The 23,465-nt window shown below is 40.1% G+C and overlaps 1 protein-coding gene across 1 annotated transcript in view; it reads left to right on the forward strand.

Moving 5' to 3' along the window:
• LOC139161869 (MAL-like protein) overlaps positions 1 to 12,861 on the forward strand; it is a 26,078-nt gene extending 13,217 nt beyond the window's left edge. The window contains exons 2-4 of the mRNA XM_070741542.1: positions 6,654 to 6,821; positions 8,491 to 8,625; positions 12,591 to 12,861. Coding sequence (XP_070597643.1) covers positions 6,654 to 6,821; positions 8,491 to 8,625; positions 12,591 to 12,653 — 366 coding nt within the window. The 3' untranslated portion in view covers positions 12,654 to 12,861. The remainder of the gene's footprint in view (positions 1 to 6,653; positions 6,822 to 8,490; positions 8,626 to 12,590) is intronic.
• The last annotated feature ends 10,604 nt before the right edge of the window (positions 12,862 to 23,465 follow it).

The raw sequence follows: 23,465 nt of genomic DNA on the forward strand, positions 1-23,465 counted from the left end.
ATAGAAGAAGAGATATAGGAATAGAAGAAAGGTATAGGAGATATAGGAGAGCAATAGGACAGGGGACGGAAGGCACTCTAGTGCACTTGTACTCGCCCCTTATTGACCTCTTAGGAATCTGGATAGGTCAACCGTAGATAATCTAAGGGTAAAGTGTTGGGGGTTTGGGGATGACACTATGAAGTCCGGTAATTCCACTCGGAATTGGGGAAGATTGGATAAACATGTGGCCACATCTATTTTTGTCTTGTTCTACAATCAATTTAGACTGCCACATAGTCACCATAACTCTTGGAGAAGATTTCCTCAGCTTAATCTTTATCCTACATTTTCTCTCCCTCACCATCAAATGAATAGTAATACGTTTGTTAATGTCAATTGCTGGAAATCACAAGGAGTATGTTAGTATGTCCTCTTTCCTGTTAGAACAGGAAGAAAATGTTGGAGTAGGCAGTCTTCTGGTCTGGTTGATCATCACTGCAGTTGGCGGTTATTTTAATGTGGATTTGTTGAAATGGCTTATTGATCACACAAAGTGAAGATAGACAGTCAATATCGCTCATGGGTGACATCCACCAAAACAGCTATAATACGGCTACGTTTGTGGTATGGATGCCTATGTAACACAATCCTATGCACGAGAGCTTAGAAACATGTGTGTTTAGCAGGGAACTACAGGTAGGGGCATCCACAGCACAACTTTATGGATGTTTACATAGAGCTTGCCCACAAAGGCAAGTATACATGCAACTGTTGTCTGGAGAGATAGGATTGCAATTTGAAGTCAGCCAGGGGTCCAGCATACACCAAATGATGTCATAGAATCATTTGATGCATATATGTCATTTGTCCACCCTTCCTTCTCAGGACAGTCACGATCAAGATGAGTGAAAAGTGGATAAAGATAAAGCAGGCTGTTTGTGAGACTGGAATTCAAATTTATGTTGGTCCCTCTCCGGGACCGCCTTCTGCCGCATGAATCCCAGCGACCGATTAGGTCCCACAGAGTTGGCCTTCTCCGGGTCCCGTTGACTAAACAATGTCATTTGGCGGGTCCCAGGGAAAGAGCCTTCTCTGTGGAGGCACCGACTCTCTGGAACCAGCTCCCCCCGGAGATTAGAACTGCCCCCACCCTCCTTGCCTTCCGTAAACTCCTTAAAACCCACCTTTGCCACCAGGCATGGGGGAATTGAGATATCTCCCCCGGGCCTATACAATTTATGTATGGTATGTTTGTATGTATGTCTGCTTAATAATGGGATTTTTAAATGTTTTAAAATTATTAGATTTGTTATGAATTGTTCTGTTGCTGTTGTGAGCCACCCCGAGTCTACGGAGAGGGGCGGCATACAAATCAATCAATCAATCAATCAATCAAGTGACCAGATTATAACCTTGATAAAGTGGGACACCATTGTGTCCCGCTTTACTGGGGGGAGGCAGGGGGGTGGGCAGACGACTTGTGTGTGTGTGTGTGTAGAAATACCTCAACTCTCCAGGATTTCGGAGGTGGTGCTCCTTCTGACCAGCATCTCCTTCCCCTTTGCTGCGTAAGTGTGGCCGTTCCGCGGGCTTGACCACGGGTGCCTTCTCCCCAGCCAGCCCCCTGCGCTTTCCTCCTGCCCCAGTTTTTGCTTCGCCCCGCAGTTTCCCCATAGTTTCATCCCAGCCACCTTTTGCCTTTCACTTCTCGACGCCTCCTTTTAACCCGTTTGCCCCAGCGTGCCTCATTGCTCCAACTCTCCACTTTTGCTTCCTCCACCCTTTCCTGTTCCTGTCTCTTTCGGACCCTGCCTGCCAGCCTCCCTCCTCTCAAAAAATCCCGCTCGCTGGGTCCTGTCCTTCGGGGTCTTCCTTTGCCGCTCGCTGAAAATGCTGCGGCCGAACGTGGAGTGAAGAAGTTTGTTGCATGGCCCGGAGAAGCGTGTTGTCTTTTCCCGCATTCAGCTATAAAACTCCTTCATTTTGAAGACTGGCCGATTTCACAATCAGGAGAAGGAGAAGCTGCCAGACTCGCTAAGGTGGCCAGATGTCCCATTTTTAAAAAATCGGGACCTTTTAAAAACGCCGTGGGATGTGGGACAAATTGCTAAAAAAGCAAATTGCACCAAAAATGGGATGTCTGGTCACCTTACCCTAATATAATAATATTATATATATATATTTAAAATGTTGATTATTTAGATCACTGAATACAATAAATATGCACAAAACTGAACTAAAAATATACTATTGTCCCACTGCTCAGAATATGGTGACAGATGGTGGTGATGAGGATGAGGGATTTGTTGTTTAAGGTGCTAAGACCACCCTTTGTTTAGCACAATTATTTATATACTTGCAAAGCTGCTTTACTCTTTATGGAATAAGTCTTTTTAAATATTTATCATTATGCACATTGTTGTTTTAAATAAAATTTGCAATGCCTTAACATTTTTAGAAAAAAATAGACTAAATATATTACTTACATACGTATAAGTAGATAAATTATATTTATAATTTTAATTTTTAAATTTAATAAATTAAATGAAGTTATAATTTTAAGCAACTTTTTATGCATTTATAACATACTATTTTTTCATAATTTGTCCTTCTGTTTATAATCAAGGAGATCAAAACCAAACATTTTTACCATTAGTCATGAACAAGGGTGGGTTTGAACTTGCCTCAGTGCTGGTCCACTGATTTGATTGATTTGATTGGTTTGATTGGTTTGATTGGATTGATTGGATTGATTGGATTGATTGGATTGATTGGATTGATTGGATTGATTGGATTGATTGGATTGATTGGATTGATTGGATTGATTGGATTGATTGGATTGATTGGATTGATTGGATTGATTGGATTGATTGGATTGATTTGATTTGATTGATTTGATTGATTTGATTGATTTGATTGATTTGATTGATTTGATTGATTTGATTGATTTGATTTGATTGATTTGATTGATTTGATTGATTTGATTGATTTGATTGATTTGATTGATTTGATTGATTTGATTGATTTGATTGATTTGATTGATTTGATTGATTTGATTGATTTGATTGATTTGATTGATTTGATTGATTTGATTGATTTGATTTGTATGCCGCCCCTCTCCGTAGACTCGGGGTGGCTAACAACAATAACAAGAAACAGCATAAAACAAATATAATATTTAAATTACTCTTCCTCCCACACCACTACTGTGGCGATGCCATATGGCCACGCACATGCACAGTGCTGAAAAATTTGAAATAAATGAATAAGTCTTTAAAAAGCCAAAACCAAGATGGTGACGCATGCACCGTGTCAGAAACATGGCTTCTGGCAGGCTCAGAACAAAATCAATGAATACATAATTAAATAATTCAAAAACAAGATGGTGGCACCCACAGACTGGCACCAACCGAATGGGTTCCGAGACATCATCATGTGGGTTGCTACCGGTTTGGGTGAACCAATCCGAGCCGGGAGGAACCCACCTCTGGTCATGAAGCTAACCTTCTACTGACTTCACAAAAAAACAAACCCGATTGGAGTTGCAACTGCCAGCTTCATGTTCTGATCATGTTTGTTTGTTTGTTTGTTTGTTTGTTTGTTGGTTGGTTGGTTGGTTGATTGATTGATTGATTGGATTTGTATGCCGCCGTCTCCGTAGACTCGGGGCGGCTAACAACAGTAATAAAAACAGCATATAACAATCCAATATTAAAACAGTTAAAAACCCTTATTATAAAACCAAACATACATACCGACATACCATGCATAAAATTGTAAAGGCCTAGGGGGAAAGAGTATCTCAGTTCCCCCATGCCTGGTGGCAGAGGTGGGTTTTAAGAAGCTTACAAAAGGCAAGGAGGGTGGGGCCAATTCTAATCTCTGGGGGGAGTTGGTTCCAGAGGGCCGGGGCAGCCACAGAGAAGGCTCTTCCCCTGGGTCCCACCAAGCGACATTATTTAATTGATGGGATCTGGAGAAGACCCACTCTGTGGGACCCAACTGGTCGCTGGGATTCGTGCAGCAGAAGGCGGTCTCTGAGATGGCCCGGTGCCATGAAGGGTTTTATAGGTCATAACCTGTATTCTGTATTCAGTCAATGCACACATTTCCTATTAAATTAGTGCAGAGCATTGCAAGTTCTGGTTTCCACATTCCAGTGTCAAGATAAGATAAACAATATATAAGGGATCAGATGGTTAGTTGAATTCCTGAACCTGAATGTGAATGGTCCACTCTTTTCAACTATAAAATGCTACACCTTGACAATTTATACAGGTAGTCCTCAAGTGATGAATGTAATGGTGCCTGCTCATTCCATTTATACTTTGAGGATTTGTGGGAGTGAATCTGGTATCTTGAACGTGATCACTCCCTGCTTTCCTGGTAGCTTTGGCAGCGGGATGTTCCGTCCACCCGCCCGGGACGTTCCACCCAGCTTTGCATGTGTGGAGAGGCTTTGTGTGTGCACAGAAGCTTTGTGCATGTGTGAACCAGTGGCAAAATTATTTACAACCCACCACTGCCCCCAAGGCTTCCCCAACCTACTAAGAAAGTTCACGCTTCCCCTCTTCCTGCCACCCCATACTCACTTAGAAGAGACTTACTGTCTCCTCTATGCCGCAGTTTCTGTACTTTTTCAAAAAAGGTTTGTTCAAAGAAAAGACAAAGAAAGAGATGAGGACTTGTTCTCTTTGTGGCTTCTTTGAAAAATTATTAGTGGTTTTGCACTTTGCCCACCTTATAGAATAGAATAGAATAGAATTTTATTGGCCAAGTGTGATTGGACACACAAGGAATTTGTCTTGGTGCATATGCTCTCAGTGTACATAAAAGAAAAAGATACATTTGTCAAGAATCATGTGGTACAATACTTAATGATTGTCATAGGGGTCAAATAAGCAATGAAGAAACAATCAATATTAATAAAAATCTTAGGATACAAGCAACAAGTTACAGTCATACAGTCCTAAATGGGAGGACATTATTATTAACAACAGTACAGTGATACCTCTACTTACGAACTTAATTCGTTCCGTGACCAGGTTCTTAAGTAGAAAAGTTTGTAAGAAGAAGCAATTTTTCTCATAGGAATCAATGTAAAAGCAAATAATGTGTGTGACTGGAGAAACCACAGGGAGAGTGGAGGCCCAGTTTCCTCCCAGGAGATTCCTAGAGAGGCCCCACGGAGGCTTCTCCCTGCCTTTTCCGGTTACAGTTTTGGAGGGTCAGGCTTGTAATTGAAAAATGGTTCTTGAAAAGAGGCAAAAAAATCTTGAACACCTGGTTCTTATCTAGAAAAGTTCGTAAGTAGAGGTGTTCTTAGGTAGAGGTACCACTGTATCTCCACATATTTATCCAAGGGAATTATTTTTAATTTGGGTTAGAAGTTTCTTAGGGAGAAAAAAACACTGCTGATGTTGCATGTTTTCATAACAGCCTACTGCAAATAGGTCTACAATTCATTATTTAAGTAATATAAGTACTTATTTTTCCTGAGGATCATTCTTTATGTAGCCAATATAACACTGGAAAAGGAAGAGGATATATAAAGGTGCCCAGCTGGAACAGGTGCAACCTCCTGCTAGCTTTTAACATTACGTATGAAACACTTGTCCATTTAAGCTTCAGTTGGACATTTTGTGCATGGGTGCATTGCTGTCAGTGTGTTTACTGTGCTGTTTTAAGATAAATCATTTTACATGGTGCTATTATTTGTACTTTAGCCTTCTGCTCCAGAGTTAAGTTTTAATAAAATATATAAATCAACCAATCAACCAAATAAATAAATTAATACAGGCATAAATCAGAGAGGAAACCAATTTGAAATGTAAAAAAGTTTAAAAGTAATCATTTGTATTTCAACATTTCAACTGCAGTTTAATGTTTCCAAATGTAAAATAATGCACTTGGGGAAAAGGAATCCTCAATCTGAGTATTGCATTGGCAGTTCTGTGTTAGCAAAAACTTCAGAAGAGAAGGATTTAGGGGTAGTGATTTCAGACAGTCTCAAAATGGGTGAGCAGTGTGGTCGGGCAGTAGGAAAAGCAAGTAGGATGCTTGGCTGCATAGCTAGAGGTATAACAAGCAGGAAGAGGGAGATTATGATCCCGCTACATAGAGTGCTGGTGAGACCACATTTGGAATACTGTGTTCAGTTCTGGAGACCTCACCTACAAAAAGATATTGACAAAATTGAACGGGTCCAAAGACGGGCTACAAGAAAGGTGGAAGGTCTTAAGCATAAAACCTATCAGGAAAGACTTAATGAACTCAATCTGTATAGTCTAGAGGACAGAAGGAAAAGGGGGGACATGATCGAAACATTTAAATATGTTAAAGGGTTAAATAAGGTCCAGGAGGGAAGTGTTTTTAATAGGAAAGTGAACACAAGAACAAGGGGACACAATCTGAAGTTAGTTGGGGGAAAGATCAAAAGCAACGTGAGAAAATATTATTTTACTGAAAGAGTAGTAGATGCTTGGAACAAACTTCCAGCAGACGTAGTTGGTAAATCCACAGTAACTGAATTTAAACATGCCTGGGATAAACATATATCCATTGTAAGATAAAATACAGGAAATAGTATAAGGGCAGACTAGATGAACCAGGAGGTCTTTTTCTACGGTCAATCTTCTATGTTTCTATGTTTCTATTTTTAATCCTGACAGATCTTTGGCTGCTGGGTTTGGATCCTCGTAGCAGCTACCACAGTATATTTCCCTTTGCTACAAGGATGGGTCATGTACGTCTCGGTCAGCTCCTTCGTCATCTCCTTTCTGCTCCTTCTGAGTTACTTGTTTGGCTTCCATAAAAACTTTGAATCCTGGAGAATTCTGGTAAGATGGCAACAACTCCTGTAACTTAAAGAGATTTGAAGTGGGTAAATACCGGAGGTGAAAACCAGCATATTCTGACGAGTTCTGGACAACTAGTAGTAGAGATTTTGAATAGTTCAGAGAATTGGCAAATACCACCCTCTGACTGGCCCCAGAGTGGGGTGAGGATGGAGATTTTGCAATATCTTTCTCCTGCCATGCCGACCAAGCCATGCCCACCAAGCCACACCCACCAAGCCATGCCGACCAAGCCACGCCCACCAAGCCGCACCATGTCCAACAACCCATGCCTACAGAACTGGTAGGAAAAAAGATTGGATTTCACCAATGGTAATAATAATAATAATAATAATTTATTAGATTTGTATGCCGCCCCTCTCTGAAGACTCGGGGCGGCTCACAACAACGATAAAAACAATATTATAATGGCACAAATCTAATATTAAAAAACTAAAAACCCTATCATAATTAAAAACCAAGCAGCACATACATACCAAACCTAAATTATAATAAGCCTGGGGGAAAGATGTCTCAAATCCCCCATGCCTGGCGGTATAGGTGGGTCTTAAGTAGTTTACGGAAGACAAGGAGGGTGGGAGCAGTTCTAATCTCCGGGGGGGAGTTGATTCCAGAGGGCCAGGGCCGCCACAGAGAAGGCTCTCAGGTCATGAATGGGCTGATTACTATAATGAATTTAATTTAATAATTTAATTTAATTTTTAATTTAATTTAATAATTTAATTTAATTTTTAATTTAATTTAATAATTTAATTTAATAATTTAATTTAATTTAATTTAATTTAATTTAATTTAATTTAATTTAATTTAATTTAATTTAATTTAATTTAATTTAATTTAATTTAATTTAATTTAATTTAATTTAATTTAATTTAATTTAATTTAATTTAATTTAATTTAATTTAATTTAATTTAATTTAATTTAATTTAATTTAATTATTACTTTTAATTACTTTTAATTTAATTTAATAATTTTTAATTTAATTTAATTTATAGATTTATAAGCCGCCCAACTCCTTCTGGACTCTGGGCAGCGTACAGCAAGTAAAAACAATAGAACACAGCTAAAACCCCTAACAATATAATGATTTGTTCTTCTTGGTTGGATCTAGGTGGTCTTGCTCAACGATCCCAGGCCTGCTGGCAGTGTCAGGTTTTAACAGCTTTCTGGAAGGCCAGGAGGGTGGGGGCAGTTGATTCCAGAGAGCTGGTGCCACCACAGAGAAGGCCCTCCCACGCTGTCCTGCCAGTTGACATTGTCTGGCCAACAGGACCTGGAAAAGACCAACCCTATGGGCTCTAATTGGCTGCTGGGAGGTATGCAGCAGAAGACGATCCCGCAGATAGTCTGGCCCTAAGCCCTGTAGGGCTTCATAGGTGATAACCAACCCCTTAAATTGCATCTGGAGACAGATTGGAAGCCAGTGCAGCTCACTGAGTGTTGGTGTGATGTGGTTGTATCTGGGCATACCCACAACGGCTGCATTCTGGACTAATTGTAGTCTCCAAACGCTTTTCAAGGGTAGCTGCACAGTAGACTTTGGTCTGTACTTCATATGCAATTCTGCCTTATAATGAATATAACCTGCAGAATTCTACATTTCCTTCTTGTTTTTTAACTGTGTCCATATCTACTTCTCTTTTCTTTTAGGATAGTCTTTACCATGGAGCCACAGCCATTTTTTACCTGAGCGCTGCTGCGTTGCAGGCAAATGCAACAATCAATTCAGAGATTCTGCCAGCAGCATTTGTCCCTCGTTATTATCAGCTCAATGTTGCAGCCACGGTAAGAACCTCATATCAACTCAGCAACTACCTGTTCTGTTTGAAAACTCACATTTCAGTTCTTGCTGGCGACATTTTATTGCTGGAACCAGAAATGAAAATAACAAGGCAGGCCCTGCTAAGCTCAACATTGCAAAAAGTGTTCTTTTACCCGCTCAGATACTTCATCTATTCCCATGTTAATACTTTTTCACTTAAATAGATGCTTTGCTGTTTTTATGAAGAAAGTACTAAGATTTAAGTCCAGCCACTGTAAGGAAATTCTTAATATTTATTTATTTATTGGATTTGTATGCCGCCCCGAGGACTCGGGGTGGCTCACAAAATATATAAAAATACAGTGGTACATCTAATGCAATTAATATAATTAAAAAACCCCTAAAAATCCTAAAAAAATTAAAACATTTGTAATCATTAATTCCATAAAACACAGTAAAAAACACTCATTGGTCAAGGGGAAAGATCTAAGGACCCCAGGCCTGGCAACAAAGATGAGTCTTTAAATGTTTTCGGAAGGCTAGGAGGGTGGGGGCAGTGTGAATCTCCGGGGCAGCTGATTCCAGAGTACTGGGCCCCCCACAGAAAAGTCTCTTCCCCTAGGTCCCGCCAGCCGACATTGTCTGGTTGATGGGACCCTGAGAGACCAACTCTGTGGGATCTGATCGGACACTGGGATTCGTCGGCAGAAGGCGGTCTCAGAAGTAATCTGGTCCTATGCCATGTAGGGCTTTATAGATCATAACCAACAGACAATAGACACAACTCACTGCCTAGTCTGTAGAGATTCTAGGTCATAGTTCCCTCTAAGCTGAGCAGTGAGCAATTGCTCACTTAAAAATCATCATCAACTCAGAGTTTTCCAAACCTGCCCAGAAGCCAAGAGGGAAAGAGTGAGAGGGAAGGAGAGAGAGAGGAAGAGAGGAAGAGAGAGAAACAGATAGAAAAAAGAGAGGAAGGAAAAGAGAAAGAAAAAGAATGGGAGTAAGGAAGAGAGAAAGAAAATCAAAATCTAGTTTGAAACTAGCTCAACTATTTAAGTGGCATTTTGATATTGATAGAGTTGCCCTATTATGAGCTCACTGTTATAGACACACAGTACAGTATTTTATTTTGAAATTCTCTGAGGCAAAACAGGGTGGGTTTTTTATTTGTTTGTTTGTTTGTTTGTTTGTTTGTTTATTTATTATTTCTGTGCCGCCCAGTCCCAAAGGGACTGCTGCTCAGACACTATACCTTTCCACCCCCCCCCCCCAAAAAATAGAGGGAACACTGTTCTAGGTCATTCTAGGTGATGGGTGTCCCAAAGGTGCTTTTTTCAGGAGGCAATTGGACTTCCTTGTTTTTTCTTCAAAGATGTTTTGCTTCACGTACAAGAAGTTTCTTCAGCTCTGACAGAATAGTGGAATCTTTCCATTCCTCACTATCCTGTCAAACTGAAAAAGCTTCTTGGATGGGAAGTGAAACATCTTCAAAGAAAAAGTACCAAAGTCCAGTTGCCTCATGAAAAAGCATCTTTGGGACAACTTAACTCATAGATCACAATCTAGATAATCTTTGTTCTGAACTGCTGTTTGCATTAAATCAGTGCTTAATGAACCTGGATAAATTATCTAATATTGGGTAAAAATACTGTTTTTTCTTTGGGAAACAACACACAAATCCATTATCCATCACAACCAGGGACATTTAAATTGACTTAAAGATTGCCATGGGTACCAAAATATATTTGTAAATCTCCCAAAGTGTTCCTATTAAGATGCAAGTTGACGAAATTACCAATAGAAATTTGTTGAAATAACATAAAGATTAAACCTAATGATATTATTTTTATAATATATATACCTCACTTTCCACTTCCTTCCTTCCTTCCTTCCTTCCTTCCTTCCTTCCTTCCTTCCTTCCTTCCTTCCTTCCTTCCTTCCTTCCTTCCTTCCTCCCTCCCTCCCTCCCTCCCTCCCCCTCCCTTCCTTTTTAAAAAACATTTTTGTTATACTGTGAGTCCCCCAATGCCACCTAATTTGAATAAATTAATTTAAACTACATTGCAATTTTGTACATTCACTTTTGGTTTGGCTCCAGCTGTTACCTTTTGGAATATAGGCCTTGCACATCAAAGGCCAAATATGACTCTTAATGGCTCAAATATGCAAGAATATGCATTAACTTTTACATAGCATGTGGCCTGCTTTATAGATCAAGCATATCTAACCCTACCTATTTAGTATTGGATTTAGAATGAAGAACACTTTTCTATAGAAGAAGCTTTTCCTTTCCTATGGCATAGAGTCATAGGCTAAACAAGAGATAAAAATACAGAGCAAGAGTTGATAAAATATATGTCAAATGTTCTATATAAATTCTCCAATTAATAAACAAAATAATTATTTCAGGATAGAGATTAGAAGGTTTTGAGTGTAAACAATGTAATGGCCTTGGAAGCTAAACGACTCCATCAGACTGTAGAAGTTTATCTCAACAAGAGAACTAGGAACCTAACAGTGGTGAAATCTACTCACCTTCCCTACTGGTTTTGGAAGAGTGCGTGTGCCCCCATCAAGAACGCTTTTCTACCCTCTGCGTATGCAAAGAAGGCTTTGCACACTCCCAGGGTGTAAAAAACAAGGAAATTGTGACATCCAGGAGAGTGGGTGGAGCCTCACACTTCTGCTATCACCATTACCGGACTCCACAGTGTCATCCCCAAACCCCCAACACTTTACCCTTAGATTATCTATGGTTGACCTATCCAGATTCCTAAGAGGTCAGTAAGGGGCGAGTACAAGTGCACTAGAGTGCCTTCCGTCCCCTGTCCTATTGCTCTCCTATATCTCCTATTCCTTTCTTCTATTCCTATATCTCTTCTTCTATTCTTTCATTGATATGTTCTATTACTTTATCTTCTTTTCTATTCTTTCATAGATATATTTTACTATGAGTATCTCCTCTATAACCTTCGTCATGTATTTTATTATGTGTGTGTATATATATATACCCACTAAAACTCTCATTGTGTATTGGACTAAACAAACAAACAAACAAACAAACAAATAAATAAATAAATTTCTCTGAATTAGGGGTGGCTGCGGCTACTGGTTCGCCTGATATGGGGCATACTGGTAGCATTTCACCACTGGAGCCTAAGTGCTGGGGAGGACAATGCCCTGAGCATTAGAGAAGCATTCACAGCGCAAGATGGTTTGTTCATCCCACATATTCCTTTTGATTAATGGTAAATTTAATCTGCTTCCCAGGTCAAAAGGTATACAAAGAAACTCATGATTCATTAGGAAAGCCTGCTCTTTGACACCTGTTTTTTTTTTGGAGGGAGGGACTATTGCTCACATGCCATTACAACAATAGAACTTGTATACTAACAACTTCGGAGCCTGGAAAGTTAGAAACTATGTGACCAAACTGGTTTGTATTGTGTTGTCTCAGATTTTCTTCACCTTCATTTTATCCTTCAACAACCCAGCCAGCTGGGTGTTGAAAGAAACATAGAAACATAGAAGACTGATGGCAGCAAAAGACCTCATGATCCATCTAGTCTGCCCTTATACTATTTTCTGTATTTTATCTTAGGATGGATCTATGTTTATCCCAGGCATGTTTAAATTCAGTTACTGTGGATTTATCTACCACGTCTGCTGGAAGTTTGTTCCAAGGATCTACTACTCTTTCAGTAAAATAATATTTTCTCATGTTGCTTTTGATCTTTCCCCCAACTAAACTTCAGATTGTGTCCCCTTGTTCTTGTGTTCACTTTCCTATTAAAAACACTTCCCTCCTGGACCTTATTTAACCCTTTAACATATTTAAATATTTAAAGAGAAACAGGTGTGAGGTTAGTTCTTGACTCATTTGGAACTAAATTTGAAACTGAATTTAGAACTATTCCTAGTCTGATGTGCTGACTTGCTTTGGGAATGGAAATAATAATGTTGGCATTTTTTTTCCCTTTTTCAGTTATTTGCCTTCATCACTACGCTGCTGTATATTTTGCATGCCTTCAGCAACTACTACCGCTGAAATGACATGAGCTGGAGTTACCTGAACAGTTAACTTTCAAGAAGATGATTCAGTTGCAACTGAATTCACCCATTAGTTGGCACAATCTAATTTTAGGTGAAGCAAACACATGTTTGTTAAAACCTGAATTGTAGCATATTGCTGAGTTCTGTATGTAAAACTACTCAATTTACTGTAATCTGATTCTTGATATCTCATGCATGTAATTGTCCCAAATCATTATTTTTTCTCTTCATATCAAATCCTCCATAAATAATGTACACAAAATAAGGGGGGGGGATTTCTGAACTTTCTGTCTACAGTGAACTATCTTCACATTTCCTCTTCTGTGAAGGAATTCTTGTTGGTTTGCTATGGTATTTTGCACATGGCAGAAGATTTTTGGATTCATATTAGAAACATAGAAACATAGAAGACTGACGGCAGAAAAAGACCTCATGGTCCATCTAGTCTGCCCTTATACTATTTTCATGTATTTTATCTTACAATGGATATATGTTTATGCCAGGCATGTTTAAATTCAGTTACTGTGGATTTACCAACCACGTCTGCTGGAAGTTTGTTCCAATGATCTACTACTCTTTCAGTGAAATAATATTTTCTCACGTTGCTTTTGATCTTTCCCCCAACTAACTTCAGATTGTGCCCCCTTGTTCTTGTGTTAACTTTCCCATTAAAAACACTTCCCTCCTGAACCTTATTTAACCCTTTAACATATTTAAATGTTTCGATCATGTCCCCCCTTTCCCTTCTGTCCTCCAGACTATACAGATTGAGTTCATTAAGTCTTTCCTGATACGTTTTATGCTTAAGACCTTCCACCATTCTTGTAGCCCGTATTCTGAGTCACACAAACCCTAAATGAAATAGTGTATAGCAGTGTTTCTCAACATTGGCAGCTTGGAGATATGTGGACTTCAATTGGTGGAGGATTTCTGGAAGTTAAAGTCCACTTAATCTTCAAGTCGCCAAGAATGGGAAACGCCGGTCTATAGGAGGCTACACAACTCAGTCTTTATTTATTGTTAGAGTTAAAAGGGACCATGAAGGCCATCGAGTTCAACCCCCTGCCCAAGCAGGAACCCTATAGTACACCAGTCAAGTGGCAGTTCAATCTTCTCTTAAAAATGTCCAGAGTGTTGGAGTTCACAACGTCCGCTGGTGGATTGTTCCATTGGTTGATCGCTCTGACCGTCAGGAAGTTCCTCCTTATCTCCATGTTGAATCTCTCCTTGGTCAGCTTCCAGCCATTGTTCCTCGTCCGGCCCTCTGGTGCCCTGAAGAATAAAGTGATCCCCTCCTCTCTGTGACATCCCCTCGTATACTTGTAGACTGCTATCGTATCCGTTCTGGCCCTCCTTTTCTCTAGGCTATTCATGCCCAGTTCCCTCAGTCTCTCTTTGTAAGTCTTGGTTGCCTTTATGTCATCCAATTTCTTGTAGTTGCAAGTCACAGGAAAGGTTGTGTAGTGGACGGCAACCTTGGGAAGTGTGCCTGTTTTCTAATTGAATAAAGCTTTCAGAGAATTTCGGATTCCTCTACAACACTGCTTGAAAACTATTTCCCATTTGGATGCAACAAATTATTCATTAAGGCTGCAGCAAGTCATCTGTTGCTTCCAAATGGCCTGGGGAATAATTATCAAGATGTCTGGGAAGAGAAATTCACACGCATTATGGTAGCTGTGATATAAATGATTTTTATCTCATTAACTTCATGTGTGATTTCTATCTTAAGTAAGTACGAAGCTAAAGTGGCAACATAAGACAAAATACCATCTGTTTACCTATTGGGGTGCACACTCACACAAAGAAACCCAGCTTCCTTCTGTGAACTGAAGAGGACTCATCCTGTCCTGATGTTAACTAAAATTGAAAATGCTGTGCAAATAGTATCCCTTTTGATAATGTTCATATGTGTAAAAATATTCTGCTCTTTGTTATTACAATATATAGAATGTTTGTTTTGATGTAGAAACATGAAGTAACTTATTGGTAAACTTGTGTTGTTTTAGTTCTGTTTCATACTAATGTTTCAGTTAACTATCTTTTGCCAATGTATATAACTGAGTGTTTTAATTAATTAATTAATTAATAATAATAATAATAATAATAATAATACATACCAAACATAAATTATAATAAGCCTGGGGGAAAGGTGTCTCAAATCCCCCATGCCTGGCAGTATAGGTGGGTCTTAAGTAGTTTACGGAAGACAAGGAGGGTGGGAACAGTTCTAATTTCCGGGGGGAGTTGATTCCAGAGGGCCGGGGCCGCCACAGAGAAGGCTCTTCCCCTGGGGCCCGCCAGATGACATTGTTTAATCGACGGGACCCGGAGAAGGCCAACTCTGTGGGACCTTATCGGCCACTGGGATTTGTGCGGTAGCAGGCGGTTCTGGAGGTACTCTGGTCCAATGCCATGTAGGGCTTTAAAGGTCATGAATTGTGACCAGAAACTGATCGGCAGCCAATGCAGGCCACGGAGTGCTGCTTTATGAGTGGGGTTGTGCCATTGCAGATGCAAAAAATATTTTAAACCCATAATTTTATCAATAATTTTAGGCATCTTTAAACTAGTATACAGGAACTACAGAAGATGTGCATATTAAGACTGAACCTTTAGGAGCTTTAGGAACTCATGCCAAAACTTTGCTATAAACTGCACATCCCCACAGTTGTAAATGTGTGTGACTGTTAGGTGTAACAGCATACAAAGCCCATAATTTATTTTTACTTCATCCATCTTTCTCTGGATTCAAAATAGCAGTGTCTATAGTTGCTTCCAGCTTTTGCCAGAAGGATAAAACAGTGCTGGGCCATAAATCTGCTCCTCTGTGATATATGGGGATGTGTTTGGGATATGACTTGTGTTGCAAAGTGTCAAGATACTGCTGACTTCAGTCGGAGCCCTCCAGGACACATCTGCTGGTGCCACTGCCTCAAAGACCATGCTACTCTCGGACAAGTAGATTATTTTAGATTATTTTTAATATTAGATTTGTTTACATTGTCTTTTTATTGTTCTTAGCCACCCCAAGTCTGCGGAGAGGGGCAGCATACAAATCTGATTAATAAATAAATAAATAAATAAATAAATAAATAAATAAATAAATAAGTAATGCTCACACCAATTCTGAGAAGTAGTACATGGCCCTTCTGTTTGGATTGACAGTACAGTCAAAGTCTTAATCTCAATTTGGGCTTCCTCCTTTTCATGGGATCTGTTTATCAAGCATTTATGAGGCAAAACATTTATGTCTAACTTATTATTATTATTTATTAGATTTGTATGCCGCCCCTCTCCGAAAACTCGGAGCGGGTCACAACAGCGACAAAAAATGTGACAAATCCAATACTTAAAAACAACATCTAAAACCCTCTATCATTGTCCTTAAGCTCATGCGGAATACTGAGGATTCCTTCTATATCTGCAAATAGAGAAATGTAGGCACCTAAATTACTTTTATAGATTTTTAAGTAATTAAGAGTTAATTTGGGCTTATGTCTTTGAAGTGCTGTAATATTTTTTATTTATTTTGCTACATCACCCACTCTAGAAATCTCTCCTCATGTTGTCAACGTCACAAAATGTTTTCTGATATGGAAAATGCCTGTCTCCCATCAAATTAGAGCATATATTTTTAAGTGACTAAAATTTTACAAAATCAACATACCATATTTTTCAGAGTATAAGACACACCTTTTTCCTCCCTAAAAGAGACTGAAAATGTGGGCGCATTCAAAGTATCTGAATGTAGTTTTTTTTTAAACTTTTCCCCCCAGCCCTAACTAGGTGCTGGTGATGTTTCCAGCTCTTACTGCCTTGTAAGCTCTTTCATTGTTACCCTCTGCAAAGAATGTTTTTCTAACCCTAAGTCTTTGCATGCTTTTTTTTTTCATTGCTGAGCCTACTTGCTCTGAATGTTTCTTTCCATTCCTAACCAAGTGCTAACAATGTTCCCAGCTCTTACCAGCTTGCAAGCTCTTTCATTGTTACTCTCTCTGAATACCCTCCTTGTCTTTCGTAAATTACTCAAAACTCACTTATATCGCCAGGCATGGGGGAGTTGAGACACCTTTCCCTCCAGGCTTCTTTATATTTTGTTTCATGTTTGGTATGAATGTGCTGTTTGGTTTTTAAACATATGATAGGGTTTTATATGCTTCTTTTAATATTAGATTTGTTTTGTTTTTTTTTTTTTTTAAATCTCTTTATTAATTTTTCTTATGTCATTCCCATCACATATTATTTTGAATTACAGATTATACATATTCTCAGTTAACATTCTGACAGTAAGTTTTGACCGGTTTTCTTTCATTATATACATTGTATTTTATATTTTTAAATTCTAAAATCTATTACATTCATTAATTATACACGGTAACTGTAGGTCGTTTCAATTGTACTGTTGTTTCATATTATGTTGCTTTTATGTTCTCTTTTGAACCCATTCGTGCCATTTTTGCCATGTTCTTTTTGATTCTATTAATTTATTTCCCTTAATTGAGTTCGTGAATTCGTCCATCTCTACACATGCATATATCTTATCTATAATTAAATCTTCCGTTGGTATCTGATCACTTTTCCAGAGTTGTGCTATCGCAATTCTCGTGGCGGTGTTAATATGTGTTGTGAGGAGCATTGTTTGTTTTGAATAATGTTTTCTCCAAACTCCTAAAAGCATAGCTTCCGGTGTGAGTTCTATTTCCTCTTTCGTGATCTCTGTGAGCCAAGTATGAGTTATTGTCCAAATTTTTTGTATCATGGGGCAGGACCACCACATATGGAAAAACGTACCTCTTTCCTTTTTACACTTCCAACATGAGTCTGATAACGTTGGGTGGATCTTTGCTAATCTCGCCGGTGGGAGGTACCATCTGTAGAATAATTTGTAATAGTTTTCCTTATATGCTGCCGAAAGGGTTATTTTGGATATTGTGGTCCATGTTCTTTCCCAGTCGGCAATATGGATGGCGTGTTGCAGATTTTTTTCCCACGCTATCATTGGTGTTTTGGTCGTATCTTTTATTCTTTCCTGTTCTAAAAGTATTTGGTATATTCTGCTTATTTGTTTGTTTTCATTTCCTATCAGAATCTTATCTAATGGGTTCATAGATTTTTGAATACCGGGTGTTTGATTGTCTTTTTTAAATCTGGATTCTATTTGTTTTGTTATAATATTGTTTTTATTGTTGTGAGCCGCCCCGAGTCTTCGGAGAGGGGCGGCATACAAATCAAATCAAATCAAATCAATCAATCAATCAATCAATCAATCAATCAATCAATCAATAAGATTTTTTAAGCTCTAACCAGGGGATAAAATAATGTGCTGAAACTGACCAGAGTAAGGACGCTAGCCCAATGAATATCTGGTAGGCAGATTCCCCCCACCACTATTTCCCTCCCCAAAAACTAAGGTGCATGTTATACACCAGTGCGTCTTATACTCCAAAATACGGTAATGAAAAGTTAGCATTAACACATGCAGTTAAGTGTTGAAGATTTCAGAACACACTATTGATACTCTCCCATCTAAAGATTAACCCTTTTTCGCCCTGGTTAGCTGCCAAGACAAGCTCATCAGAGTGCTGTCAGTTGCATTGTTCAATTCCTTTAGAAGGGATTTGATATTTTTCCAGTGAGTTGCTTAATTATCCACTGGATGTAATTTTATGATAAAGGGTTCAGAGCATGTCCCTCATCAGAGAGTCATCATCAGGGAGGAGCAAGAATCACAGAAATAATGAAATTAGCAATTACAGAATTGGATGAGATCCAAAAGAGCCATTTTCACCAAGACAGAAGTCTACATTAGAAAGTAATTAATAAGTAATCTATTAAGTAGTTCATAGCATGTCATACAAAAGAGAAGTGAAGCCTAATTTTAAGATGGCTGAAAGGAATGGGTAAAAAGTTATAACACAGATGGATATTCTATGTAGAGTGGTACCTCTACCTACAAATGCCTCTACTTAAGAACTTTTCTAGATAAGAATCGGGTGTTCAAGATTTTTTTGCCTCTTCTCGAGAACCATTTTCCACTTACAAACCCGAGTCTCTGAAACTGTAACCGGAAAAGGCAGGGAGGAGCCTCCGTGGGGCCTCTCTAGGAATCTCCTGGGAAAAAACACGGCCGGAAAAAATGGAGAGAAGCCTCCATGGGTCCTCTCTAGAAATCTCCTGGGAGGAAACAGGGCCAGAAAAGGCAGGGAGAAGCCTCCATGGGGCCTCTCTAGGAATCTCCTTTGAGGAAGCAGAGCCTCCACCCTCCCTGTGGTTTCTCCAATCGCACACATTATTTGCTTTTACATTGATTCCTATGGGAAAAATTGCTTCTTCTTACAAACTTTTCTACTTAAGAACCTGGTCACGAACGAATTAAGTTTGTAAGTAGAGGTACCACTGTAGTACAAAGCTTCACTTGTGAACTGAACACACACACACACTCTTAAAACTCATGTAAATGTGCCTGGATACAGGTCATTCTCAACAATCTTTCTTTTAGTGACCATTCAAAATTACAACAACATTGAAAAAAGTGACTCAGCATCCTTGTAGTCACATGATCAAAATTGAGATGCTTGGCAGCTGGCTCAGATTTATAATGGTTGCAGTGTTCTAAGGTCATTTTGTATCTTTTGACAAGCAAAGTCAATGGAAAAACCAGATTCACTTAACAACTGTGCTACTAACTTAGAACTGCAGTGATTCACTTAACAACTGTGGCAAAAAAGGCCATAAATTGGGGCAAAACTCACTTAACTGTGTCACTTACCAACAGAAAATTTGGACTCAATTATGAGGACTCCCAGTATTACTATGCACACACACACACACACACACACACACACTGCATATACTTGTAGGTTCATAGATGCACATGCATACGTATATACTTGCTAAGAGGTTGTGCTTAAAAAAATAGTGTATTAACAATATATAATTATCAATTAAAGATAACCAAATTGATTCCACAAACCTGTGCCAACCCCTTTCCCTTTCAGTGCCCACAAATCCTTCCTAGATACATAAATGTAAGTGTACACACATACACACACACACCTTTGTACACCTTATTCCAGCAGAAACAACAAAAATGAAAGAAGAAGAAACCTAGGATTAAAAGGGAGGGGCAGCTACTTTGAGAAGGGAGAGAAAGGGAGAGAGAGAGAGAGATGGAGGGAGGGAGGGGTGGAGAAATGGAGAGACAGAGAGGGAGAGGAGAGGGAGAGAGAAAGAGACAGAGAGAGGGAGGAAGGAAGGAAGTCGGAAAGGGTGAGAGAAAGGGAGGGGGAGAGAGAGAGGAAGAGAAAGAGAGAGGAAGGGATGGAGGGGAGAAAGGGAGAAGGAGAGGGAGAGAGACAGAAACAGAGAGGGCAGGAGGAAAAGAGAGAAGGAGGGTGGGAGGGAGAGAGGAGAGAAAGGGAGAGGAAGAGAGAAAGAGATGGAGAGATGGAAAGACAGAGAGGGAGAAGATATGGAGAGAAGAGGGAGAGAGAGAGAAAGAGAAAGAGAGAGAAGGGGGGGAGGAAGGGAGGCAGTAGTAGAAGGAGAAAGAGAAAGGGAGGGGGAGAGAGGGAGGGAGGAAGAGAGGGAGAGGAGAAAGTAGGGGTGGGCTGCTGCCTAGGCTGGGGGGAATGCAGCTCCATCCCAAAGCACCCAATTTGCACTGAAAGATGTTGAAGGAAAATGCATAAGCCATGTCCACCAAAATTTTGGTAGCCCTTCACTGGTTAGGACCCACCTGTGGTATCTTTGCAAAAAAACAAAACCCGAGAATTCTTAGCAAAAAGGAAGCTAAATGTTAGAGATAGCGTCCTGGTAGCTTTTTGCACTTGTAGCAGGAATTGGCACTTAACCAATTGGCAGGAGGCATGCATAGCCCCAGCCATGAAGAATATCACCTATGGATTTTCTTAAATCTATGTTCTGGTCCAGAAGTGGAATTCAGAATGGATACATTTTGTTTAGGTGGATGGCAACTTTGCTATCTTTGGGGGACCTAACCCACCAGTAGTGGGTTCTACTTACTTTGCTACTGGTTCAGGCATATGAGTGAGCACATGTATGTGCACAGAAGCTTCTGCACATGTCCAGAGCATTTCTGATGGTATTCAGGTGGAGGGGCGGAGCCTCCCACCATTGCCGCTACCAGTTTGCTGAAGCTGTGAGAAACCTGAAGCAACCCACCACTGTAACACACCCATTTTAGTATAGCTATTAATTCAAAATATAGATGAATACGAAAGTTTTATTCTGCCACATGTAATTGTCTGAGTAGCCACCAGGTGTCTGTAAAGGTCTGCTGGAAAACTACAAAATAGTACAGTGGTACCTTTACTTAAGAATTTAATTCGTTCTATGACCAGGTTCTTAAGTAGAAAGGTTTGTAAGTAGAAGCAATTTTTCCCATAGGAATCAATGTAAAAACAAATAATGTGTGCAAGTCCATTAGGAAAGAAATAAAAGCTCAGAATTTGGGTGGGAGGAGGAGGAAGAAGAGGAGGAGGACAGTTGCTGCCGAAGGAAGAAGGTGAGGTGAGGAGAATGAAAAAAATCCAAAACTTTAAGGCTTAAAAAAAAAGGACTCTGAGGTGGCGAGGAGGAGCACGTGCCTCCCATACACCCAGTGCGAGGCTGCCTCCCATACACTGCGCCAGAGAGAGAAACCCAGGGGGAATGGCAGGAAACTGGCCAGGCCTTCATGCTGCTCTCAAATTTATTGGGAAATTTTTCCAGGCTTGGGTTCTTAAGAAGAAAATGGTTTTTAAGAAGAGGCAAAAAAATCTTGAACACCCAGTTCTTATCTAGAAAAGTTCTTAAATAGAGGTGTTCTTAGGTACCACTGTATACTCTTTCTTCTCTGCTCAACTGTAACTCTTGATGCAGGTCTGAAAAAGTCAAACGTCTCCTTCCACCAGCTTTTCACTCCTGGGGAGAAGAAAAAGCAAAGCATCTACGTGCTTCGGAAGCAACTTCCAGGCTGGACAAAACATCATCCTCCGAGATCACCTCTGCTTGGGGAGAAACCTCCTGGTTGGGGAAGATGGATCAGGGTGCCCTGAGGTGTTTTTCCCCCTACCCAGACATGGGAAGAGGTGAAGGGGCATCAGTACACCAAGAAATTTCTCCCTGGCAATTGTGGGAATGTTGGGGGAGGGAATTTTCTCCAGAGGAAGCCTGCACCCCAAAGCCTGCAATGCAGATTTATTTATTTATTTATTTATTTATTTATTCATTCATTCATTCATTCATTCATTCATTCATTCATTCATTCATTTAGTCCAATACATAATACACATTGAAGAGAATTGATATGTAGTAATATAACTAAAGAAACGAATAGAAGAAAAAATATAAAAGTATAGGTGAACAAATTTGAAAGGAAGAAAAGGTAAATGAGATAAGGAGAGACAATTGGAGAGGGATGCAAGCTCCACCAGAACTCTGCTTGAACACAGTGGGAGACCGAGCTGTTGATTTGATCACCTCATCCATCGCCGTGGGCTTGGGATTCAGGGGGCAGACGTTTTGCTCCTCGGACCCTTGGAGTAACTCCTGGCCCTTGCACAGCAAAGAAAACCTTCACGCAAGTGCAAAAAGTTGTTAATTGCCTCACAATCATGAGAAGTTTTTCTTTACTGTACAAGTTTGTTCCCTGCACACAATAGCTGAGAGATGCTCAGAGGGGTGCAATTTGGGGACGGGGTGGGGTGGGTGGGGCAGATGATGGGGGAGGGGCAGGCCAAGAGATGAGCATCTTACTGGAGACTGTCAGCTCTAGATCTTGCTGCAGTTTTGGGGTTTTCTTAAAAAAAAACCCGCCTCTCCAAACAAGCTTGAAAACTTCTGAGGTTGCTTAGGGAGGGAGCCATCTGGCAGCATTTATTTATTTGTTTGTTTGTTTGTTTGTTTGTTTATCTATCTGTTTGTCTGTATGTATGTAAGTCTGTCTGTCTGTCCGTCCGTCCGTTCCTTCCTTCCTTCCTTCCTTCCTTCCTTCCTTCCTTCCTTCCTTCCTCCCTCCCTCCCTCCCTCCCTCCCTCCCTCCCTCCCTCCCTCCACCCATCTGATCCGTATGTCTTTTCATGACATGCCTTTGTGTCCTTCCAATTAGGCTTTTGACAATGCAATCCAAAAAGAGAGGCCACTTGGATTTACTGGCTAAAACACCAAGCTAGAAAGCAAGGAACTGTGAGTTCAAGTCTCACCTTAGCCATGAATGCCAGCTAGGTCCAACGAGGGCCGCCGAAAGGCCAGTATTACTGCTACTGGCGTCAGGAGACCGGCCAAATTGAAAAATGTGTGTGGGGGGGGGGCGCCAAAAACTCTCCAATCCCGATGGCGATGGGGAAAAGCGTGCCAAGGCGAGCGAAAGGACCAGAGCCACCTCGCCGAACTCCGCCTCTATGGAGCTTCTCCGACCGTGGCCCATGTCACAAAATAAAGTAGTTTTAAAATGGCAGGGGGGGGCAGACACTTAGGCTGTATGGGCCCCCAAAATTCCTGATGGCGGCCCTGGGTCCAACCCCCCCAAAAGTGGTTGTGGGGAAAATAGAAGGAAGAAGACGTGTTGGATATGTTTGTCGACTTGAGTTATTTGTACAAATATTAAAGGTGGGACAAAATTAATCAAATAATGAAATAAAGAAATTGATTCCATAAAGCAGCCCCTGAGAAATCTGTGTAGATTACTACGTAAGAGGAACAAACCTTTTGACCGAGAAAATGGGTGCTTTCATTAACAACAATGCCTGCCATGTTTTGCAGTGCAGAATAACAGAGGGACCTAAAACGAATGAGACAGAAT

This window comes from Erythrolamprus reginae, chromosome 1, assembly GCF_031021105.1.
Source record: "Erythrolamprus reginae isolate rEryReg1 chromosome 1, rEryReg1.hap1, whole genome shotgun sequence".
Lineage (NCBI taxonomy): Eukaryota > Metazoa > Chordata > Lepidosauria > Squamata > Dipsadidae > Erythrolamprus > Erythrolamprus reginae.